Raw genomic sequence first — 25,468 nt, 5'->3', positions numbered from 1 at the left:
CCCCAAAGAAGATAGTTTACCTGTCATGTTGGACAATAAATTAACTACTTGTTGAAAGAATTTTAATTGAACGAATTGACTTGGTGTTACACGGCTTTGATATAATAGATATTGATTATTAGCATATAACTGAACTATAAAGGAGCAAAGCCCTGTTAGCAAATTGTATACCGCTTGATTCCCATCTAAAGTAATAGTGGATACAATATACACCTTCAAAGACGAAGAGAGGAAAATATTTTAATGTGTGTGGCATCTTCTGTATACATTAAAGTTCAGGAGGTAAACAGGTTGGCGTTCTGAAATTATTGGATGCCTACCAATTATATCAACAGGAGAAATCGAATTTAAGAACACTTCGTTGACACAACTTGTCCTACCAACCGAGCCAATCCTCATTGGTGTATAGACAAAATTTAATATACATAAAAATACATTCTGATTACTTGAATGAATTGAAGAAGCTGACAGTGTCATTGAGGGCATGGATAAAACTGTCTACGTCCTCCTTAGTGTTATAGAAGTAGAGACTGGCACGTGCACTTGAGCTGACTCCTAAATGGCGATGAAGGGGTTGGGCACAATGGTGGCCTGATCTGATAGCCACTCCATGCTGAAATGATACACTCCAATTAATTACAGTTCAAGGAAGGAAACTTTCCAAACATGTTCATTAGCTATCTCAATTTCTTCCACAAAATTCAGGCTTTTTGACAATTGGTTATATAGACTAAACTATCTTAAGAGCAAGAAAAAACACACATAGTAATTTATCCTCTTACCTGTTGGTCCAGAAATGTTGCAAGATCAGTAGGGTGCAAATTCTCAACATTGAAAGAACAAAGAGAAGCTCGTTGGACTTTTTCTGAAGGCGCTGGCCCATAGATGCGAATATTTGGGACTGAAAGAAGCCTTTCATACAGATATCTACCCAACTCGACCTATTAATTTTGACATTTAGGAACTTACTGTTCACAAAATTTTACATGATTTATCTCACTGTAATGAAAGACATGAAAACATTATATTAAGGAGCAAAAAACAATGTTGAACTATATAGGCAGGTTAGCTCCGTCATTAATAGTTTTTTATTACTACTTGCAATCACAAAATAAACAGAATAAAATTTTCTGCTCAAAAGATAATAAGCTAGCTTAGCTCCTTATGTAATAGATGATCACAATCATATTATAATGAATTCGATGAATACACCAGGTTTAAGATCAGTAATTTGGTTTGTGATTTTAGTTATTTTGGTGATACTGAAGGATAATGGGACAAGGATAGCATTGGTTTGAGTATAATGCTAATGAGATTGAGGCATCTAACAATGATTATGACAATGAAGAAAAGAGGGGAGTGAAGAAGTAAAACAACGAGGATGACAAAAAAAGAAACTCTTGATCAAGATGAACATGATTAGTACATTGAACTCTCCAATCTGTAACAGGTATCAAGTTTGTCTACAGGTTATTGGTATTTAAACAATACATACTATTAAGATACACACAGCTATAAAAGTATTTATGATTGAATAGTGTGTGTGTATTTTTTGTGGTATGAGTAGCATACCTGCACTTCACAGCTCCATACTGATTACAACTGAAATCTCACATATTGACTCAATTTAGATAAACTTTTGACTAAGTACTTGTAGGAGAAGGAAAAAGAAGATAAAATGAATCGAACTTCCCCTAGAAGTTAAAATCAAGTTATACACACTTCTACTTTCGGCAAAGTTAAATGAAAGAACTTCTAAAATGAGGGAAGTGTATAAAGTGATTTTAACTTATAAAAGAAGTTGATTGATTTTACCTCTTCGTTTTTCTCTCTTGTAAGTATTTATTAATAAATTTATCCAAACTGAACCATTTGACAAGTTTGCTATCAGTAGTTAAACTTGAATACAAGAATAGACCAACGGTTGGCTCTAGATCATATATTTTGGAAGCAATTGAACAGCTTAAATGTGCAAATCAGGACATTAAGCGCATGGCTTTATTGCCACTCCATGGTTAAGCAAATTGGGATCCCAAATATTCAAAGATGACACATGTAAAGAAAAAGCTACATCAATTATTAGAGGTATGCCACTTGTGCAGAACAGGGCTTCTGTGTTTTGAAGTTTGAACAAATACAAGAAGAAAATGGCACCTGGAAAAGTGGGAATTCAGATAAAAATATAAAAGTGAATGGTTATCATGATATTGTATAAAAATGAGTGTGCATGTATAATTAATCATCAACTAATGGGAGCTAAAAATAACAGAATGGGACACAGGCCAACAGAGAGAGGGGAGGAGAGTGAAAAGGTCGTGCTGAGGAAAGGAGTGGAGGAGAAAATCCTTGAATTTCTCATTATTTCATTCTTTTGCTGTTAACTTTTTAGGGTGCATCTTTTTTCTTTCCCTACTGATTTTGTCCTCCATATCAGTGTTGATATTAATAAAACAGAGCTATACTTCTGCTACCTTATCACAAACTCATTAGATCAGGTGTCAACATAAGATTGGATGATAGTGTAAAAGAGTTGTACATTGACATTGCAACAAAACTAAGGTTCAAAAGTTATGTATCACTGGATAATAATAGTGTTCATTATAAGGTTGAAGCTCAACTCACCTCATAATCATGTATAGTTTGCATGCCAATCCCAGATAAGTAATCAATCGCTGCTCCCAAACCAATTGCTTCCCCAATAGCTGGTGTTCCAGCCTCAAATCTAGGACAGTTCAAATACCTCAAATAATAAGACACAAGTAACTGATGGTATGCAACAACGGTAGAGAGAAACTACTACTACAATGGAGAAAAGTGGCTTGGCATGAGGCCAGACATTATTAATGATTATATCTTAAGTGAGGAAGAAAATAAACCATCAGGGGTCACTCCCAAGATAAGTACAGAAACTGTTTTTATCACTTGCCTACTATTTATAACAACACTTAAATGGTTGACAATCAATTTTCTGGTCAAAGAATTTTATGGGTTTTAAAACATCATTGACACCAAAACCAGATCGTAATGGTCTTGCATCAAGTTGCCGGGCAAATTAAAATGAGGAAGTGAAAAAAATTTTCAACAAGGGAAAGCAAATGAGATGAAAACTTCTAGAAAGCTTAAGTGAGAAAATAACTAAATAAATCTTAAAAAAGTTTCCTAACCTATAATTTCTTCAAAGTATTTTCCATCTATTAATTTTCAAATTTTAATGTTGCGTGTATCACTTGTTACCTTATTGACTAATGGTAATTTCAAGCTAACTTGTTGAAAAAAAAGAAAAAAAAAAGAAGCTAACTTGCTAGACAATTGAAAAGCCAAAGTAAAAAATTTAAAGCCATGTAAGAAAAAGCAACTATTTTGCATGCACCAAAGCAAAGTAGTACAGCACTAACTAATGCTCGTCTACTTTCTGTGGTACATTGGGAATCAAACTTAAGATCTCTACCCAAGCCAGTGTAGATTATCCATTAAGATAAGCTGAGCTTAAGTCAAAGTAAAAACAAGTTAGCAAACCTGGATGGAGGTTCAGCATAAGTTGAATGATCAAGATATACATCAGAAATCATTTCACCACCACCTAAAATAAGTAAGACACAGATTGCCAGCAATAAATTAGGTTCAAAAGAAAATCACATTAACATGATGCCGAAACAAACAGGAACTTTAATTTTATTTTAATGCATTTTAGTAAGTTGTTCCTATTTAATGGGGAGATGTAAGTAATCAGATTTTATAACTTACCTAAAAATGGAGGCATGGAAGACAACAGATCTATTTTACCATATAAGAATCCAATGCCTGTGGGCCCACACATCTGAAACACATGCTTGATAACTTATTACTGGTCCTGAAGAGTTCCAATTCAAAACTATGTAAATGATCCTACCTTGTGAGAAGAAGCAACAAGAAAATCAACATTAAGGCTCTGGACATCAACCCTCATGTGTGGAACACTCTGACACGCATCTACAAGAACTTTTGCTCCAGCATCATGTGCCCATTGTGCAATATCTCTAATAGGAAGGACAGAAGCTACATAAAAGTAGAGTACAGAATATATGAAATCTCACTCATTTCTACAAATTCTAGTAAAGCTACATAAAAGTAGAGTACAGAATATATGAAATCTCACTCATTTCTACAAATTCTAGTAGTAAACTAACAAGTGCTATTTTTGCAACTAAGAAGAGATTACAGATTGAAAAGGCATGGACAGAGCTTAATTGGGGGGATGTTGAGATAATTCATATATGCACTAAGTTTTAATGTTTTTACAGTCATAGCGGGTGTAATTTGAATAGGCATTGCTTGTGGTCTAATATTAGCAAGAAGTCTTTAACCCTTTAGAATTATAAATCCCTTAAAGATGAGTTTTGGAAAGTCTATATGGATGCAGTGTTCTCTATCATATAATTACCAGTTTACAAATTTATTCAGAAAGTTTCTCTATTTGTACAGGTGTGACCAATGCTGATACAAGCAAGAATCCCTCATCAACTGGGTAAGACTCATAACTCCCATTTAACATAGAGGCTGTCCCCTCTTGACAGTTTGGCTTTAGCACGATATCGTCTATGTCAAGTGATATCAGGGTCTGGTCCACCCTGTGAGGATGGGATGGACTGTCCTTCCCCATACAACGGGATTGATGAAAGAGTACAAGTTCCACATTAAAAAATTCTCACTTTCTGGAATAGGCTCTCCTCTACATCAAATTCCAAAGGAAAAGTAGGCCTGAACATTGAGATTTTTTTCCAATATCTAGTATGTTTTCTTCAAATATAACTTTCAAATCATGCCACTGGAGACCTGCTTTCTAGGTCATCATTAAAACTGCTTACATGTACTGTTACATCTCATTCAATCTGTCAACCATGAATTCATTTCAAAGGCACTGCTAACAGAACCCAAATATCCACCACTCCAACTCTTAAGCAGCATCTTATTGCTTGGAAAGTTGCATTATTTAAGGATTCATATGGTATGCAGCATCACTCCCAAGTATCTTGAATGTTCAAATATAAAATGCAGAAGTATGAGATACTTTGAATTCTGAAATTTAAGATCTATTTAATTCGAATAACAACACCAACCAAAGCATTTTCTCACTCGGCGAGTCAGTTATATGGATTAGATGAAGTTATTATGTTCTGTCAAAAACCAAATCTTCATAGTGGCCACTAAATCTTAATCTAAGAACAACACAAAAAAATTTAAAGACTCCTACACAAGCATAACAATTGCATCTGATTCCCAAATGCTACATTTCTATAGGGTTTATGTATCAGGATTTTTAATTTCAGGTAGCTTAGATTTATGTTTCAGTCATAAAAACAATACCCAAAAATACAAAACTTTAATATCTAAAGGAGTATTTCACAAACTTGAATCAAATTAATATTGGAATAGGAAAATGCATTTTATATAGAAATCCTTGATATCTAGGAATATTGCAACAATACCCATGACACTAATCAAATCAAAAACCAAAAATACCTTCAATAGTCTCTTATCATTAATCTATCATATAAACCCCAATTCTATTCTTTGAAACCTTTACTATTAGTTATCATTGCCCTACTCAATTTTCTATCAAACCCATCCTCCATATGTGATAGGATGAAATTCCTATCAAAGAGAATTGTGAGCTTATTGAACTGAAATTCAAATGCGAAGACAGATTGGACCTTCTTTGGATCAATGGCAACTTCCTTTGAAGAAATAACATGGCCACTCAATAACAGATTGGACCTTCTTTGGATCCATAGCAACTCTCTTTGAAGAAATAACATGGCCTAAGTACTTCACAGATAGTTGGCCAAGGAGACACTTCTTTTCAGTAGCAAATAACTGATGCTGTAGCAACAGGTTTAAAAAACTTCCCAAATGGCACACGTGAAATAAATAAGGGTTTTATAGAGCTACTAATAAACCAGAAGATCATCAGTGTTAAAAAACTATAAAATTAACTCGTGAGGCATGTAATCTTCAACAGCATAAACTAAAGGTATCATCCAGTAAATTGGAACTATCAAGGATAATAATCATTATGAGAAACATACCAAGCACATTTGAAACATGATGGACAACAACCATTTTTGTCTTCTTTGAGAGCATTTCTTTTAATTTGTCTACATCTGGAATTTCATCTTGGTTTAAATCCACAAATTTCAATGCAGCCCCAATTTTTTGAGCTACAAGTTGCCAAGGAACAATTGCACTGTGATGCTCAGCAACTGTGAGTATGATCTGTGTAATAATATATGAAATTGAAGATTTTACAAGAGAATGGAAGTATAAACAAAAATATCATGCTAAATGTAGAAAGATGGAATTAAGAGATTCAAAAACAAATTGCCAATGTATCATCCTGATATTAAAGTTTATACTTCAAAATTACTTATAATATATTCAATTAAACCTTAATACTCTCTCCAAATTTTAAAAGGCTGCACAAAATAATCTCAGATTTAGTTGAACAATTAAGTGAGTTGAGGTTCATCAAAGTATTAATCTGGTAAGAAATACCTCATCTCCTGGTTTTAAATTTGACAAGCCCCATGAATATGCAACTAGATTGATAGCTTCAGTAGCATTTCTTGTGAATATAATCTCTCTAGAATCAGAAGCATTTATAAAAGAAGCAACCTTCCTTCTAGCCAATTCATACTCATCCGTGGCCTTTGCGCTACATCCATCAAAATGATGTACAATAAAGCACTTGGTTATTTAAGCAATAATACAGAGAAATGTCTGTGTGTGTGTGTGAGAGAGAGAGTCTATTTGCCTCCCAATAAATGAAGGAAGGGAGGAAATTAAAATAAAGTGTCCAAATTGCATATGTGATTTAAAAAATTACATAAGTACCTCAAGAAATGTATGCCCCGATGCACATTTGAATTGTGAGCTTCATAGTAGTTTTGCAATGCCTTCAAAACCGTGGTAGGCTTTTGAGAAGTTGCTGCATTGTCTAAGTAAACGAGTTTTGAGCCATTCACTTCCTGTGGAGTGAGTTGAAGCATCATAACTTTACAATATGTGCCAGAACAATATATAAAGGACAAAATTTAAATACAGTTCCTTAAGTGCTGTTGGTGCTGTCCACCAATCAAAACAATATACGATAACATTAAATGCAAAATTTTTATTAAAGTAAAACTCTAATTTTAATTGGTAAACAACACATAAGTTTTGTCCTATACCAAATATCTTTTATACAAGAAAAAAAAACACCAGAACCCCATTTTGTGCATTATATGCATAAAGAAAATTACCAAATGAAAAACCATATCTTTATTAATGAACTTCTCAGCAACAGCATTACAGGCAGATTAGTTAATAATGAAGCAATGGAACCAAGGCTTGCTTATACATTGCACTATATGTGTATTGTTTTGATTATTGAGTCTTGACACGTCAAAATGATCCAGTCATATGCATAAGCAAAGGAGTATGGGAGATAACCTATAAGCTATTGAAAATATACATTTGAAAGTTCTCCACGAAGTATATCTCCTCAAGCTAGTATTATGCTTAGTCAGATACACAAGTTGTAAACTCCAGATCTTACTTGCATAGAGAAATCAAGGAAAACAATTTACTCTGAGTCTCATAGTATGATATTGTGATGAGGATTGGATATTTCATCTTAGACTTTGGTTTGGCGAATTTTGTAGTTTTTTTTCCATTAAGCCAACATATTGCTCGCAGAAAACAAGGACGCACAGACATAATAGTTAGACATGCATTCTATAACACTTACTGAGACACTGAGCAAAGAAGGGGAGATGAATTAGAAATCTATAATTTCTTGACCTTCTATAACTAAGCATCCAAGAGTCAAAAGTATAATACTTTCCATCCTTACCACCCTTTCTTCTTATAATGTTCAAGAGGGTTATGCTTTGTCCATCCATCAAGTAGCATTAAATTTGTATGCAACACAGTAATCAAATTGAAAAATTCAAACCCAAACACTTCCAAAGATTCACAAGCTGTATTTAGGAAAACAAAATAGAGAATAAGATGAGAAAATAGACACCTGGTGAAGTATAGGGAAATGGGGTCGAGTGGAGTGACCCAAAGAAGGGGAACCAAGGGAAGGTTCAGCTACTGCTTCATTAACCGTTGATGCACAAACAGAGAGAGAAGATAAGCGTCGAAACCCGAATCTGACGCACGATGAGCTCCTACTAGTGATTGAACAGCAATGGCTAGGGCTTGGAAATTTGAAAGAAGGAAGTTTTGGCAGCAAAACTTCCATTTCTAACCACACAAAAAGAAAAATTGCAATACCGTAACTATGTATGAGAAAATGTTGAATATTTTGCAGCAAAAAAATAAGGGTTAGAGTCACATATGTTATAGAGTCACAATTCATATACAAGTAATCGTGCAACAAACACTGCACTTTGGAAATTCAATTCAACCAAAGTCCGTGTAAATCGTTAAAATCGAAAGTTTCAAGGGTCGAAATTCTAAGAAAGTTGATTAATTACAAAAAAACTCGAAAGTTTGAACGAAAAGAAACGTACTATCTATCTCTTTGAATGAAGGCGTATGAGCCTTACAGTCACCGTGGTAAGGGTGGCTGCGATTTCAGTTAGTACACGAAAATGAAGAGGAGTCTTAAATTATTAAATATTATCTATCTATGCATGTACGTTGACAATGCGTTGACCAAAATTAATATTATGTACACGTTAAAAATGAATTATGCTTAGTATATTTAAAGAATTATATTTCATTTTTTGACATTCATGATTCTTTTGATTGAATGCTTTTCTACGTAATATAACCCAACTCCTAAAGTGAAATAGCACATTTTAGAAACATTATGAAAAGAATAAAACACATATATAATAAATTTGAGGTGAGGTAAAGTCTTGATTATTAAATTTGAAATAAACTATTATTAATATATTTTTATTTGTTAAAGTACTTTTTATTCACTTTAAAGGTGTTAATGAACTGTTTTAAAAATTTATGAAGAATTTAATTAAAAAATCATAAATTTTTAATTTATTCAACAAAAATTTAATTGATATTAAATTATTTGTTTATTTGTTTACATAATATCTAAATTGGGTCATATAATTTAATTGAGATGTAATATAAACAAATTATGTCAATCAGTAATATTATATTTTTCATAATCTTTTAATAAATTTATAAAATTAAAACTTGTAAGATTGATATTTAAAAACATATAATAAATAAAAGTATAGATATCTTATAACCTTTATCTCATATTATATGAATTAAATCGGATATTACATAGATACATAATAGAAAAGTAGCAAATTATTATTAAAAATTATTTTTAAAATAGTTATTTAAAAAAATAAAAACAAAAGGATCAAATAAATATCACAAATTTTTTACCATAAAATATTACATGCTCTAAATTGATATATTATCTGAGTACAAAATGTTATTTATATAAAACTATTTTCCTTTTAATTAGTTGTTTTACTTATAATTTTAAAATTACAAATAATCAATTGCAAAAATAAACTCTCTTTAGTTTTAATTTACATTAATAATTTTCTTCAATAGTTTTCTTCGAAAAGATAGAAAAAATTAATAGTGCTAATAAAATTACATAACTAAATAAATAGTTTTATTATAATTTTAAAAAATATTTTAAACAAGTTATTCTTTATATTTTAATTATTTTTTAATACTTAATTTGTCATTAATATATATATATATATATAATATTTTTAAAATATATAATACTATTTATGCTATTCAAGTTGAAGAATAACAAATTTTAAAATTTTATAGAATTTAAAAAATAAAATATGATAAAATATTTTTTATTTTTTATAAAATAATTTTGTTATGTTCTTATATATACATATTTATTCCTTTTACTTTATTATTATATATATTATTTCATTATTGACATATTTTATATATAATTTATAAATTTTATATTATATCAATATATGTAATTTTAATTGATATACCAAAATAATTTTATATATTAAATAAAATTATTTTTAATTTGTATTTAAGTCTTAATTAAATATTTTTAATTATTTTTTCTTTTTTTATTATTTTAAAATTTTAAAATATTTTAATAAAAATAATATATTATAATTATGTGTAATTTATTAATGTAAATAATATTTTATTTATATTTTATATCATAATAAGAATTGATATATTATAACTGTTTATAGCTGTTAATTAACTATCTCTAACAAATTGCTTTAATTAAATTAAGAAAAAAAACGAAAAGAAATTACATTTATTATTTATTATATAACTAAAATATACAACAATCAATATATGACACAGAAAATAAAAAAATAATATAAAAAAGTATTATATAATTTAGCATATAATTTTATTACATGAATATATCATAAAAAATAGGAAAAATAGGAGCGTGAAATGAAAAACAAATTAAGAAGAACGCATTGGTTTTGTTGATCGATTCATGCGATTGTTGTGAATGTTGAAGCAGTGAAGTGAGAATGGCGGCAGGTGCAGAAAACGTGCCTCCTTTCATCACTGCTCAGCTCAATCACCTTCTCTCTCAATTCCGTCTCACCCTAAAGGCATTCAACAGTGCTTTCTTGCGTTCTCTCCATTTCTCATTCTCACAGTTACAGTAACACTAATAGGGCTTTTTTTTTTGTTGCTCTTATGCATTTTCGCAGGTTGAACAAGTGTGGTCCAGTGACAAGTACAATTCTGGTTCCTTCGATCGCTTCACCCTCCTCATTCCCTATTGTTTGGATTTCATCAAGTGTATTTATCTATTCCACATATTCACGTTCCTTTCTTTCTATTTCAAAGCAAACATTGATTCGTTAGGGTTTTGTTTCTTTCAGGGGACGTTATATACAACGCTGAGTCTCCAACGGTTGCGCCCGATGTTATTTTCGGCCCCGAAGATGATGGTTTTCATCCCTTTCATATGTCTCCTTCTGTTGAAGAAAGTTCCCAATTCAGTAACTGTTTGTCGGATTGGAACTACAAAGACCCCGCGCGTCTCTTGCACCTTATTCAATTTTTGAGGTAATGAAACGAATCGTTGCCGTTAACTTCGACTATTTTCGTTTGGTTTATTCGTTGTTGTTGTTGTTTTTTTTTTTTTTTTTTTTTTTTATACAGGGATCAGTATGTGTTGTACCAGAGGAAGCGTGTTGGAGAAGTCGATGATGATCGGTTGAAGTTCGAAATCAGCACTATTTTGAACAGGGAGGTAATTTTTCACGTTGCTGTTTTCTTGCGAGTATTCAGAAATTTGAGGTTGAATTTTGTGAATTTGTAGCTTAGTTAAGCGTTGCACGGTGATTTGGGTTGAAATGGTAAATAATGTTAACGTCGCTGCCTTCTTGCGAAATGTATGTAGACATTTGAGTTTGAATAGTGAATACTTAAGAGGAGGCAAATGTTGGGAGATGTGAAATAAATATGTGGCTTGTAGAGGCAGAGGTTTGCGTCAAGAGATTTTCGATGTTGCTTCATGTGTTGTGTCAATAGACGTGGTTTTTATTTTTCAATGTGTTCTATTTATATTCTGAGTAAGTGGTGGCATTGAAGTTTACACTGGCAGACTTGACAGTGGTGAAGTAAAAATCACAGAAGAAACAAAGAACTGAGGTCTTGTGTAAATTTTATCCAAGAGATGCTGGTAAACACCACTCAGCTATTATATATGGAGAAAAACTTCTATGCCATTGTTATTGCAATGATCTGAACTGGACTTAACTATTTATCCATTTGAATTCCATCATCCTTTTTCGTTCTTCTTCAGTGAATGCTATGGTATGAAGATATAAATCATTTTAGTATTAACTTATTGGTCTTTGGTTTTACTGAAAATTTGATTTTTCATAGAGCCATATGACGTTGAGTGATCCTACCTAGATGGTCCTACGTAAATGGAGCTTGGTTGTTGTTGTCTTTGTATATGTCTTTGATTGTGTTAATTGTGGAATTTATTAGCATGAGCAGTGTGTGCCCTTACAGCTCTGTGGCTTGAAAGGCACATCAGAATTTTGGTTTATACTTTGTTCAGTTGGTGGAATTGAGTTTTTACTTAATCAAACACGTTATCTGAAATGCTCTGCTGCAGGGAATAGAAATGCACATGATTTCTGGTGCTGAGAAGGTATTTCTTCACAAAAATGTGTTAATATTTGTATGATTAAAGTAGCCTTTGGACAATATTCTTGACTTCTGTAACTTTACATTTTAGTGTAGTCAGGAGGTGAAATTTGCTGTGCCCCTGCTGGACATGAACATAAACAAGATGGTGTCTGGTTGTCCCTGGAGACATTCGCAGAAGATATATTTACAGGTTAATTTCTTTCCTCTCTTTAAACATTCATTTTAATTTTTCCTTGCTTTCGGGTAAACAGCTTATGGTATGGTCAAACCCAGGTTGTGTATCCTGTTGGGAAAAAGTATGTGTCTGCTCCTGCAGCTCCTCGCCTGAAGTTAGTATCTTCTTCTGAGTTGAAAGCCCTAGTTTCCATTGATGATGTCAAGCTGCCACCCTGGTTGGATGGGATGTAAGCTTTTCAACTTTAATTATTCTATTTGTCCCTTAATGATTGATATTCAAGATTGAGATAGTTTATGATGGCGTGTTTGCTTTTATTTTTATTCTATTTTGCAAAGGTGCTTGGCAGAATATCTTCCAAATCTGGAAGAATATCTTGAGAAACAGGTTTGTTGAAAATGTGTCTATTAGTTTATATCCACTTTCTTGAGTTTACTGGATATCTTTTTTTTTTGTTAAAATTAATATAAATATATCTTGAACATAGGTCCTTGAGGCTGTTTCATTAATTGATTTTAGAAGGCACTTCATCGAAGCATTGGCCAGTCAGTTTGGAAGACCTGTTGAAGCTGATCCTGTACTGTCATTGACACTTATTCTCAAATTGCTTGGTTTTTATATTAATTGCTAATTTTTTTAATTTCTTTGTTTCTAGGTCTTTTGTAGGAAGGCAACTTTTCTTGCTGCTTCTGGTGTTTTCACATTCTTGGTAACATATGGCCCTCGTTACTTAATGTCCGTAAATTTATTGTGACAAAGGACTGTTGTTAGGAATTGATTAAGGGCATGTTTGAAAGAACTTATAAACAACTTGTGGAGATAGCTTATGATTCTCATAAGCTGTTTTTTAATTTATTTTAATAAGCTTATTGGTATAACTTATTAAAAATAAGTTATTTTTAACTTATCTCTCTAATTTTTTGGCATAAGTCATCATTTTAAAAAAAATATTAGATAAGTGTTTAATAAGCTCTATATCCAAAAACACTCTAAGATGTTATCTCCAAGGAATTTATTGCTTTGTACGCTTGCTATAGCTTATGTGATAGCTTCTGTTGGATAAAGAGATAGGTACTATATGACTAGTTTAAGGAAGAACTCTACCATTAGTTCTATTCCCTTAGTTTGATAGAAGTGGCAGGACCAGTCAAAAGAGAAAAGGTGGAGTAAATTTGCTCAAAGTTCTGACAGTTTTGTTTATTTAGGTACACTTCCTAATTCCAACTCAGTTTCCAAAGCAACAGCCAGCTCTTACGCTTCAAAGTTCACAGGTTATATTTGTTTCAATATTTTTTATTTAAAAATTCACCCTCTGTTGGTTTTAGTGGAAAGAAAATGAGGGGAGGGAAACATTGAATTGAAGAGAAAATGAGAGGAGCGAAAATTATTTTCTCTCCTTTTTATCTTCATTTTCTCTTCCACCAAGTAAAAGAAAATGCTTCATTATCAATGTTTTTTTATCATCTCTTTTCTATCCTCTCATTTGAACAAAGGATCAAGGTTGAACTTTATTTTCTGCAAAGAAATGTAGGCAACCGATAAAGAAGCTGCCTACAGTGCAATTTACTTTTATTGCTTCAAAGCAACATATGTCTAACTCTGAATTCTTTCAATTATGTAGTTAATGTTCAGAAGTTTGGTGACATGATTGAATGGTTTAGTCTTTATTTACTTTTCTGTAGTCTTCTGTTTGAGGGGGCGAGGGAAGGGTCTATATCTATTAGATTCCTGCAATCTGTTGATGAATTGATGTGTGTTTTAATTCCAAAACCAATTCCTCCAATGGTGAACATGTTCCAATGTAGAATTTGTGACTGAGATTAATTTGGGCATATCTCCTAATTAATTTAATGGGTTCATTATATCAAAATCAATTTTATTCAACTTTAAAATAAATAGTCCCTAGTTGGTTTGTAATCCATGTTTAGATTTTCACTAGAGGTTGAGTGTAGCCACAAGATGAAGAACTAAAAATTATTTTACTCTGTTGTTTTGAAGAACGTTATACTTTAGGTTCAAATCGTTGATATGGAATTGCTTTTTTTACTGACAAGGCAAGTGATAATTCTTCACTTCACACAATTTTGTTAGGATGACCTTTGAAGTAGAATAGTGGAAACAAATGTATATATTTCTGGGCTTATCGTTGAGTACACTAGATCTTGGTATTTTCTTAGTGAGCTGTAGCTCCCCCTTGCACCCATGCCAACACTTTACCTGTCCCTCTCTCATATTAGGGTAGTTCTACTTTTTTGGGCGGTAGATTTATATTTTAAGCTGTTGTCTTCTCTAGTTGAAGTTATTTCCTAGTGAGCTTACCATTAAGGTTCTTTTCATGTTATTTTGTAGCATTTTAATTCCCAAATGGCACCGATGAAGTCACGTCTTATGGCTGATTACCCATGGAGTCCGAGATGGGAACCATCGCAGATGGCTGAGCGCATATAGTGAGTGTGTTTTATATTATGTGTTGGCTCATTTTTATCATTATGCTTCACTCTTCTCTCCTTTTCCCACCATTGTTGAGCTAATTTGAATCATTTCTATAGCGAATTTCTAACAGATGAGGCCTTGAACTTCAAGAGGCAATGTAGCGAGGGTCAGGTTCAACAGTAAATTGGCAGAGCATCTTCTGCTCAATCTTAATGTTGTGTCAATCTCGGAAGTTGTTAATTGAGAGTTCTGTTACGTAGGTCTGCTCGGTCAATGCTTTTGTTTTTTAAAGTTCGAGCTTAAATGAATTGCCGTTTTAACTTTTTCTTGTATTCCGGTCAATATCATCGTGTTGCTAGTTCTGCATGTCGAGGTTTATCATTTTCTCAAATCTTCTAGTATCGTGTCATGTATATACTTTTTCCTCCTTTTTATATCACATGTATTCTCTGCTGGAAACAGTTCTGTTTGAAACATTTACAACTTAGTGAGGCTTGTTCTCCTAAGGGAATTTTTTTTCCATACATATTAAAAATTTGAGATCTTGTTTAAGGTGACTCAATCAAGTATTAAAGCCAGTCACATATATTGATAGTCATGTAGAAATTTGGGTGTCATGTAATTGAAAGTTATTAACTCTGAATAATTACTTCAAAATTCATACCTAAACTGATTTCTAATTAATTATTAATGTAAGATTTGTTACTCTAACAGTTTTTCACACACGAACATATTGAATAAGTGTTTGTAAAATTTTTCGTCTGTTTGTAAAAATTTTTCAACATGTTCAAATGAACTTATTTATACCACTTTTGAAGTTGACAAAGTTGTTTTTTGGTCGCTCTTTTTTTCATTTCAAAACTTGTCATAAGTTATTTTGAAGGTTTTGAAACAACTTATGCAAAACTTACACTATAATATATTTTTAATAAATTATCAATCTCTAGCAAATGTATAATATCTTCATTTAAGTGTCTATTCAAAACTCTCTTTATTTTATTTTATGCAAAACTTGTGACATATAAAAGAACTTAGTCGAGCTATTGTCTCAAATATTGAATAAACTTTTGTTTTAGTTTTGAAAAATTTACATATCGATTATTTTGATATTTGATCAACTAAAATTTATATTTTAGTCTTTAATTTTATAAAAAAATATTTGTATTATATTTTATATAAAAATAACTAAAATATTATTTTATAAAGTTAAGAATTAAAAAATAATTTTATTAAGTTAAAAATTAAAGTAACTAAAATTTATAATATGAAAAACTAAAATAAGCATTTACTCCTCGAATATTTGTCTGGTGCACCATATTTCTTTTGCCACTACGTGTCTCATTTTGGCTTTGAAGCAAAAAAAATAAAAATAAAAATCGTACCACCAAAAAGTAAAACAGAAAACTTTAAAAAGTTTGAGATGAATAAAACAAAAAAAAAAATGGAGATAAAAAAAGAACAAAATAATAATTTATTGAAAATTCCAGAAGAGAAAGTTTCAAAAATTGTATAGCATAAACCCTGGTTCTACCCTCACCATATCTCCTAGAGTAGAGTAAGTAGTCCACAACGTTCTGAATTTCAGAACTGAAACAGATGGAGTTGCGCACTGCGATTCTTCCCTCACGCTGTTCTCTTCCACCAACGTTCTCTATTCCCACACCTCAAGCAAGTTTCACTCGTCCCCATTCGTTAACACTCAAAACCCTTCCATTTCCACGCTTTAACTTTCGCACCGAAGACAAATCCGAGAGTAAGTATCTAACTCTCTCACAATTCAATTTTGGTCTCGTGAAATTGTAGGGCATAAGTTGTTACATTATTATGAACCAGGAGCAAGGGGATTGCAACCATGTGTGAGTATTAGTGAAGACAGTTCCTCTGAAGTGTCGAATGAGAACCGAATGACTCGAGTGTGCGACAAGCTTATTGGAGTTTTCATGGTTGATAAGCCCACACCAACCGATTGGAGAAGGTTGTTGGCTTTCAGCAGAGAGTGGAACAACATCAGACCCCATTTTTTTGCTCGCTGTAATGATAGAGCTGATGCTGAAGATGACCCTGTCATGAAGGAGAACCTGCTTCGTCTTGCAAGGAAGCTCAAACAGGTCTCACTTTTGTTTTTCCCGTAGGTTCTTATTGCGTGCCCACGATTTTCTAATGTGTGCTAATGGCACATGTTAAAGAGAAATAGCAAATTTTTATTGAAAATTGTAACATAAATGTTATTAATAATTGAATTTTATGATATCTTATTATTTTCAATAAAAAATTACTACACGGAGGTTCTTATTTGTGCCTTTGTACATGCCTCAGAAAAACTTACATTTTTATGATGACTTTTTTACATTAGTTGAATAACCCAAAAGTCAAAGAGACACTCACTAATAAAGGGTATATTAGGCTGTTCACCAAATATTTTTATCAAAATGTTTTGATTTTTCGGTCTGTGTAATTTGTTCTCTGTGTTAAGAGATATATAGGAACAGAGGTAATAGTGGGATTTTATTCTGTGTATGATGACTGCTTATTTTTAAAATTTCAATTCTCTCTTTTAAGATTTGATTTTAGGTTAAAGTTAAACTAATTTTATAGTTCTAATATAAATGTGTGGTGTCTTATGGTTTTTATAATTTTCTGTACTTTGTGTTGTAATGTTTTCTTGTCCTGTGCTGTATCCATATTTTTTAGATTCTTCTTGTTTTTTGCGGTACAATTTTACTATGTTCTACATTGATTGGAGAATGAGAAACAAGAATAGGGTTTGTGCTGATTTGTTTACAACTTCTTGAGCAGATTGATGAGGATGTGCAGAGGCACAATGAACTTATTGAGGTGATAAGGCAGGATCCGTCAGGAATCAATGAGATTGTCTCCAAGCGTCGTAAAGATTTTACAAAGGAATTTTTTGTTCACCTTCACACTGTGGCTGAATCCTACTATGACAAAAAAGAAGAGCAAAATGGTAGGACTTTATTTTGCAAGCTTTTAGTAGTCTAAGTATATGTTTGAAAATTACTATTTTTGAAATATATAATATCTTTTTTTAAAACAAGCTGTCTCACTAAACTGATAAAAACAAACGGTTATTCCTTCAAAATAAGCTGAATTAAGCACACATTATGTTGATGCTTCATATAATTTTTTGGATTTAGTATCCTATATCATACTGAATTGTATCAGTTGATTTTCTTGTCTAGTAAATCATTAAGCCATAATGCAATATCATGTTAGTTCAGTTCAGAACTTTGTTAATTTTCTTTCCATGAGCATAAGTGTATAACCATATATTGGTGCTTTTCTATGGTCACTCATTAGATTTATGACTCATATTGAACTTAAAATATTTAAGTAGTAGAAGCAAAAGTTCTTTCAAAATTGAAGCTTAACCTAAATAAGGCCTTTATTAGGAAAAAGTTAGGATATTATGTAGGTTAGTCTGTGGGGAATTTTGATTTAACTTAGAAGTTAGAATACATGTTCAACCAAGATCATGTAGTAGATGCCACAGTTAAGAAATACTCCTTCTGTCCTTTTTATATAAGAACCCTTTGAAAACTTTTGATGGTCCTTAATATATGATCGCTTTCAAAATTTTTGAAACATTTATTACTTTACGTATTTGCCTTTTATAATTTGATTTTTTCTATCGCCTCAACAATTAATGCGATAGTAAGTTTTGACTTCAGATAGGGATAAACTTGGAATATTGTAATTAATCTTTCAAAACAATACATTAATTACATTTGAAAACTTTTCTTAATCTGTGTGATTTAGTTAATAGAATCTTATACATTGAACTGAAAGGAGTAATTTAACAGGATAGTTTGAAACGTGCATTTTTTAATTAATTTGGCATTTTATGACCTGTGATGTGGGCTTTTTGTGTGACAAGAATTGGCACAGCTTGGGAACACCTGCATAGCTGCTGTACAAGCCTACGATGCTGCAACTGAAAGCATTGAACAGCTAAATGCTGCAGAGTTGAAATTCCAAGATATTATCAATTCTCCCTCACTTGATGCTGCCTGCAGGAAGATAGACAACTTGGCTGAAAAAAATGAACTTGATTCAACTTTGGTATTGATGATCACCAAAGCTTGGTCAGCTGCCAAGGAGACAAACATGGTGAAAGATGAGGTAAATTGGCTTTGTGACCTCATCACTTTCCTTTTTGTGAGCTGTTTCTATTTAATTTCACAAACATGTAGGATAAGAATTTTTGAATGGTTATTGCAACTTTAAAAATAGTTTCTTCGGGCTGTAATGTGCATGCAGAGTGTGGGGAAGAACCAAGTGGATAAGCTACGTAGCTTTTTGTTTCTACTTTTATTTTCCGATTAAAAAAAAAGGCACGATGTTTGGAACACTATGGTCATCTCCTTCACTGGTACTTGATTATGATAGATAGAGTAAGCAGTATGCAGGATAATTAAATTCCTTTAATTTTTTTCTGGAAAGGAGAGTTGGCGTATTTTGGTGAATAAGAAGAAAATAAGTCATACATGTTTATATCAAATTTTAGGGGAAATGAGGAATGGTATGAATCCACTATTCACGAGCTACCTTTAGCTGTTAAAATTCTTTCGTATGAAATTTGATATTTTGAAATAGTTTATGCCATGTGTGACACATATCATTACAAAACATGAGCATCTTGTTGATTGAATATAACTATGAGAGGTCCAATTCTATTTTGTGCTCATAACAAATCTACTTTTAAATATTAATATTTTAATTTACTAGAAATGATATGATAATTTTTCTCTCACTATATAAATTATACTTTGATATTGCCTACTATCTTATTTAGCTTGTATAAAGAAGAAACATTTATATGCAGGTAAAAGATATCCTCTATCATTTATACATAACTGCAGTTGGAAATCTTCAGAGACTTGTGCCAAAAGAGATTCGAATAATCAAGTATGTTATTCGAATTGAGGATCCTGAGGAGCAACTCTCTGCCCTCAAAGATGCATTTACACCTGGAGAAGAACTTGAAGGAAAGGATGTGGATAGCTTGTACACGTATGTATTAGATGTCAGAACATAAAATAACTTTGAAATAGAGTCAGTAATAATAACTTTTTTCTCAATATCATTTCAGGACTCCAGAGAAGCTTCACACATGGATAAAGTCTGTGGTGGATGCTTATCATTTGAGCAGCGAAGGTACCCTCATTAGGGAGGCAAGGGATCTGTTGAATCCAGAGGTCATCCAAAAGTTGGAGGAGCTCAAGAAGGTTGTGGAAAGGAATTTCATGTGATTAGGAGCTTAAGAAACATAGTAAGGCGGTTTCCCTGATTATACAATTGCTGTAAGGAAGTGTCTAATTTAGGCTAGTGTTAAAGGATGTAGATTTCATTTTTTTTTTCTTCTAGAAAAAAAATAGAATAAGCCAAATTAGGAAAAGAAGCTAGACCACTATCATAATTACAGCATCAAAGTTAGGTTACCTTTGCTTTTTGTTACGGTAGGAGGTGAAAAATTGAGAGCAAAGGAATTTGTTCTTTGCATGTAGGAGAAATATTATATGGTAGACCCCAAATACAAAACCTACAGCACTTGAGCCCGGCAGGAGGTGATCTTTCAAGCAAAAGCCTAGGCAAGCCTTGGTTAGGTCACTTATGTTGTTTGGTCGTAGATAGTGTATATTATCCCGTATTTGTTTTATTATTTTGTTACTCAAAGGTCAATTTCTTCCAGAGCAAATGATTACTCGATGGAAAATTTATAGGGGTTGTGTTTGGTTTCTGTATCTGGAAACAATATTTTTTTATTCTGATTGTTATTGTTTGAAATTTTTTAATATATACATATAACATACAGCACATGCTAGTGAAATCGGCCTATAAAATGCCCTATGAAAATGTATAGGATATTTATAAAAATTGTAATGGTTTTATTGTGGCCCCTATGAAAATGTATTGGATATTTATAAAAATTCTAATGGTTTTATTATAGCCTAATTGATGTGAACCTAGAGGAATTATGTCCCAATTTACAAGCAAATTAGTTGAAATCGTGAAAGATCCTGAAACATACTTGAGAAACTTATATCCCTTAATCAAGAACTTAAATGCCAACTTAAACTGTATAAGAATAGCTTTTTGATAATTTCAGAAATAGATGTCTGAAAGTTGATAGAACATTTTAAGGGTGATTTTGGAGAAATATAACTAAATTTAGCGTTTGTTTAATAATTTTTTGTTATAAATTTAATCGTAACTTTTTAGAAAAAACTAAATATATTTTAATAATTTATATAAAAAATGTTAAAATAAATTAAGAGAGGTGATAAAAATTTATATTTTTATAAACTTTTCATAAACTCTTAAATGCTCTCTTAAATGGTTTTGTATTCTAATACAGGATTTAACCAACGTGCTTGTCTTAGTCTTAAAGTTGCTATTTATAATCTTATACCATGAACTCCAAATGACTAAATATAAGGCTTCGTTTTAAAAACATTAAGGTCCTTTTTAAAATTAACTTAAAAAGACTAAAACTAGTATATGGATCACATTATCTTGTCTGTAATTTTATGCTGTTCTTGCGGTAGTCGATTGGTCGTTTGATCTTTCCAATATTCTTAGCTCGATTGACAGTGTCAATGTGGTAAGAATTTGAATTGTATCACTCATTGTTTTATTCAAGGATGTACAATCGTGCTATTGATCACTCTGAAGAAACTAGAGAAAAAAAAGAGGTGGAATCAAGTAATAAATATTTTTTAAAATTGTCAAATGAAAAAATAAATTTAAAATAAAAAATACTAGGGTGATGAATGATGATATTATATATTATTTTTGGGTAAAAAAACAAATTAATTGTGTTTTTGGTCAACAAACAAAGTAAGTTGAACCGACTAGTAGTTTAAATGGGCTAATGGGCCCACGTTAAACAGACCCAACTGGATGCTTAAAAAATAGCCTTCTGGACCAAAAGAAAAGAAATAATCAAACCCTTTGTTATTCTTTGAATTGAAGTGGAGATCGAGGTATTTGTGGAAGATGGCCTCTGTTTCTGGGAGCAGTACGAATACGAATACTAGGCCAAGTTCTGCTGATCTAACGAAGCAATTGAAGAGGCACGAAGTGGCCATCGCCGAGCTCAACAATATTCCTTCTTCCAGAGTAATTAATCTTCACCCTCTCCGAACCAATTTCAACTTCACCACCTAGAGTTAGGGTTCTCTATTATAATTGCGAATTGCGATTGCTACTACTTCAATCCCTTCTAATTATTCCTCCAACTGTAGGCTGTCTACCAGAGAAACGCAAACTTGTTTTTTCGCACAACCGTACAAACAGCAACCACGATGGAGCAGAGTAAGCATCCTTCTCCTTTCACACTTCTTTCTTTCAAATTAATTTTAAATGTGTGCTACATAATTCTGATTTTATTTTATTTCAAAAAATGTTTTGGATAGAACAACTTGAATCAACCAAAGCGAAGCTAAAAAATCTGAATTCTTCTTCATAGTTGTTTATATGTTACAAGTCTTACGGTTTGGGAATTGGGAGTGAGCGCTTTAGGCAATGAGGAATGAGCACATGTTTCCACTTGGAGACTTTATCTTACTAAGAGCTGTTTTGTATGATGGCGTCTGGTAATACATTGAGATACTGTACCAATCAATCTTTTTCAATTTTCTCCTTCATTGTCACCCTTTCTCACTAGATTCAACTCAATGGTTAATTTTTTTTAAAAAAATAATAATTTTCTGTGCTTTTCTTCGTATATGCATTTACAATCTCGCAATCTATAATTGTTCAAACTTGATTAATGGGTGTGTCTTGTTACATTTACGTGTTTGTTGTGAGTTTTATTTAATAATTTAATTTTTGTTTAAAATACTTTAGATAAAAATGTTTTGTATAAGAGTGACGATGGACACATCAGAACGATAATGGACTCTTTGGAAGAACTTAATTGAGAGCAAAGTTGAGTTTATAAAAATAGTTTATGATGTGATAAGCTTTATTTTAGTATCTTTTTAGTATAATTTATTAAAATAAGTACTTCTGAACTTATATTAATAAATTTTATGATTAAATTTATTACATGCAGTATGAGGTTATGAAATGAGTGTATACTGTTTACCTTTTTTTTTTTTTTTTGGGTCAATAATTAGATCGTTTACCTAGACAGACACTAAGTCAATTATAAGTAAGCAAGGTTAGTTGCTAGTAGTTGCCTATTTAGAAATCATTAAGAATAATTCTTCAATTAAGCTAATGGGATTAGAATTAATAAAAATTAATCACCAAAACCTTGCTTATAGCCTATTTTATAAAACTAATCGCTAAAACTTGTCTTCTTAAATCTATTTTAGCATCTCGTGTGGTTATAATTCCTCAAGTTTAGTTAAACTAATTAAAAGTATATATGAAAATTAATTGATTCGCCTTTATTTCAAGGGTCTACTGTTTGCATACAGGAAAAATTTGATTCCGCTTAGAGCAAGAATTTATTGCTGTTCCGTGTTTATAAAATTGTGAATGTCTACTTTTAAATAGAAATTGATTGTGGACAGCTAGATGCCAAACCAAGTAAGCAACAAGTGTATTTAGAATCTCGCCCAGCAATTATTCACTGACATGAACTATTGCTGGAAGCATCTCTCAGACGTAATTGCATTACGTGAATCAATTCCAAAACTAAGTTTGTAGTTCTGATAAAGACTTAAGAAAATTTAAGCCTGTAAGGACTTAATCTTAGAAAATGAAATGCTGTGATTCTAGTCGAAACTAAAGTTCACAATTCCCATAAAGACATTAGAAAATTTAAGGACTTAAATTCAAGAACATGAAATACTCTAACTCTAGTCTCCTAAAGAGGCAGGTGGTTAATTTTTGTAACGTTTAGTCACGAATTTGACTGAACATTACAATCATCGTGACTCTTTTCTATTGGAAAATGGACATATTGGAGTGGGGAAAAGTTGACTCCGAATAGAAATCTTACCATCTCACATTTCGTGCAATTTAGTGTAAACTTGTTCATATTATTGATCAATGTCGTCTATTGGAAAATAGGCCTCCTTGAATTTGATTTGTAATTCTAATCCCAATTCAAGGGAATTGAAAAACTAACTCAATTCGTAGCTTCAACCTTCTAGACCTCACATTGTAAGTTATTTAATTTTTAAAAAATATTATAAAATACGCAATTGTGAGAGTTTTTATTTTTTAAAAATTAATTGGTTATCGTGTTATTAAAATTCATTATTGTACTAATTATTGTTGTAACATTTTATAAATATTTGTAGATTTCCTTGGAAAATTAAAGCTATTAAATTTTGTAATATCCATGTATTTGATAGACCAATTTTCCACTTTGTTTTTAGAATGATTAAGATGAATTTTTTGAGGTATGATAGAAATAGGTTAGACTATGCTTTGCATAAATAGGTATTTAATAATCTTAAAGTTTAAGCTTAATTTATTATTTATTAAGCCTAACTTGATTTTTTTTTTTAAAAGCTTACTTTGTCCTAATAGCTTTTTTAATGACCTATCTCTATTGAGACCTTGGTTATTATTATTTTTTATAAATAGACTATTAAATTATTTAAATAGATATATTTTTTATAAAGATCATAAAATTTGTATCTAAATAAATTATATAAAAATAGTTCAACACTTTGAATATATATAATAAAATTAAATATTTCTATTTCATCACTGTACGTAATCCAGATATTATAAATGCAAGGATCAAATAATAATAAAAAAAAAAAACTCTAGCAAATAGAATTGATTTTCTCTCAAAAGGTATGCAGTGGTATACTCTTTAACTCTCGAGAATTAAAATTTATAATTTAAGATTTTATTTATTTTAAAATTTTATTTATTTAGTATATTATTATATTATAATTTTAATATAAAATTATTTAATATATTATTATAAATTTTAAATAAATTACTTTAATAATTTTAATAAACTTTTTTAAAACTTATATCTTATCTATTTAATTAAATTTTTAAAAAAATATAAATTAAATCTATTACTTAAATAGTTACTAAGTTTATTAGTTCGTAGGCTATTTGAGACAGCGTGACCTAATTCCAAACACAATTTCAGCAAGATGAGAAACTAGTATATTTTAACGGCTGCCGACAGGCAGAGGGTAGAGCATGCATGGTCCAAAGGGGCGTTGAAAATGTTCCTGTAATTAAGCATGAACAAAATGATGCAGATATATATTGAGCTGAAGAAGCAAGGTTGGGAGTACTTAGTAGGACCCTCAGCTCCCTGTAATACCTACTTTTTCTTGGGCTATTTTAATATTAGAATTACATTTTTAAATAAACTTATCAATAAGTGGACCAAAAAATTTTTTATCAACAAGGAGTGAAAAATAATAAAATGAATCAAAATTTTTTATAAGTTAAAATTGACATGTGTTTTTTTAACATTTTTTAGAATTTTTTAATTAACCTTTTTAAAATTAAAAAAGTATATATTATTTTTATCCTACAGAAGAAATTAGTTAACTTTTATTGATTGACTTTTCTTATAAAGACTTATGTGTAATTTTTATCCTACAGAAGATGTGGTATTTACATTTTTGAATGGTTTTTTTTTTCTTTTTTCCAATTAATCTTTTAAAAAATGTTATTTAACAAAAAAAAAAAAAAAAAACCGCTGTCAATGCATCCCATCTTGTTTACAATACATTTTCAATGAAATTTCTAATCAGTAGTTATTTATTA

The 25,468-nt window shown here is 31.2% G+C and overlaps 4 protein-coding genes across 7 annotated transcripts; 3 read left to right on the top strand and 1 right to left on the bottom strand.

Moving 5' to 3' along the window:
* Positions 1–132: 132 nt before the first annotated feature.
* On the bottom strand, positions 133–8,626 carry LOC113865793 (cysteine desulfurase 1, chloroplastic). 3 transcript variants are annotated; one of them, XM_027500554.1, is made up of 11 exons: positions 8,538–8,613; positions 8,045–8,268; positions 6,871–7,004; positions 6,532–6,691; positions 6,066–6,252; positions 3,890–4,035; positions 3,745–3,817; positions 3,517–3,580; positions 2,623–2,722; positions 783–941; positions 133–613 (listed from the first exon to the last, which is right to left on the bottom strand). In XM_027500554.1, exons 2-11 carry the CDS (start codon positions 8,264–8,266, stop codon positions 443–445), a joined length of 1,416 nt encoding a protein of 471 aa, XP_027356355.1. In that variant the 5' UTR covers positions 8,267–8,268; positions 8,538–8,613; the 3' UTR covers positions 133–442. The 3 variants fall into 3 exon arrangements, with proteins under 3 accessions (XP_027356355.1, XP_027356346.1, XP_027356364.1); XM_027500563.1 differs by having other exon boundaries at positions 224–613; positions 783–937; positions 8,045–8,290; positions 8,543–8,626; XM_027500545.1 differs by having other exon boundaries at positions 158–613; positions 8,045–8,614.
* A 1,782-nt stretch (positions 8,627–10,408) lies between these two features.
* On the top strand, positions 10,409–15,264 carry LOC113873359 (BRISC and BRCA1-A complex member 2). Its single transcript, XM_027511457.1, has 13 exons — positions 10,409–10,574; positions 10,677–10,767; positions 10,851–11,037; positions 11,134–11,224; positions 12,101–12,136; positions 12,224–12,325; positions 12,409–12,539; positions 12,649–12,697; positions 12,798–12,887; positions 12,966–13,019; positions 13,516–13,581; positions 14,660–14,757; positions 14,860–15,264. The coding sequence occupies exons 1-13, from the start codon at positions 10,491–10,493 to the stop codon at positions 14,924–14,926; spliced, it is 1,146 nt and encodes a 381-aa protein (XP_027367258.1). The 5' UTR covers positions 10,409–10,490; the 3' UTR covers positions 14,927–15,264.
* Positions 15,265–16,238: 974 nt separating this feature from the next.
* On the top strand, positions 16,239–20,712 carry LOC113849714 (uncharacterized protein At4g37920). The gene is made up of 6 exons (XM_027479817.1): positions 16,239–16,496; positions 16,577–16,851; positions 17,540–17,708; positions 18,639–18,883; positions 19,587–19,774; positions 19,854–20,712. Exons 1-6 carry the CDS (start codon positions 16,340–16,342, stop codon positions 20,011–20,013), a joined length of 1,194 nt encoding a protein of 397 aa, XP_027335618.1. The 5' UTR covers positions 16,239–16,339; the 3' UTR covers positions 20,014–20,712.
* A 1,007-nt stretch (positions 20,713–21,719) lies between these two features.
* Positions 21,720–22,345, top strand: LOC113853151. 2 transcript variants are annotated; one of them, XM_027483629.1, is made up of 3 exons: positions 21,720–21,883; positions 22,009–22,078; positions 22,180–22,345. In XM_027483629.1, the coding sequence occupies exons 1-3, from the start codon at positions 21,761–21,763 to the stop codon at positions 22,230–22,232; spliced, it is 246 nt and encodes an 81-aa protein (XP_027339430.1). In that variant the 5' UTR covers positions 21,720–21,760; the 3' UTR covers positions 22,233–22,345. The 2 variants fall into 2 exon arrangements, with proteins under 2 accessions (XP_027339430.1, XP_027339429.1); XM_027483628.1 differs by having other exon boundaries at positions 22,237–22,303.
* Positions 22,346–25,468: the final 3,123 nt, after the last annotated feature.

The sequence above is a fragment of the Abrus precatorius genome, unplaced genomic scaffold (genome assembly GCF_003935025.1).
Source record: "Abrus precatorius isolate BTA unplaced genomic scaffold, Abrus_2018 Scaffold10, whole genome shotgun sequence".
In the NCBI taxonomy this organism is placed as follows: domain Eukaryota; kingdom Viridiplantae; phylum Streptophyta; class Magnoliopsida; order Fabales; family Fabaceae; genus Abrus; species Abrus precatorius.
This window is presented reverse-complemented; position numbering and strand designations above follow the sequence as displayed.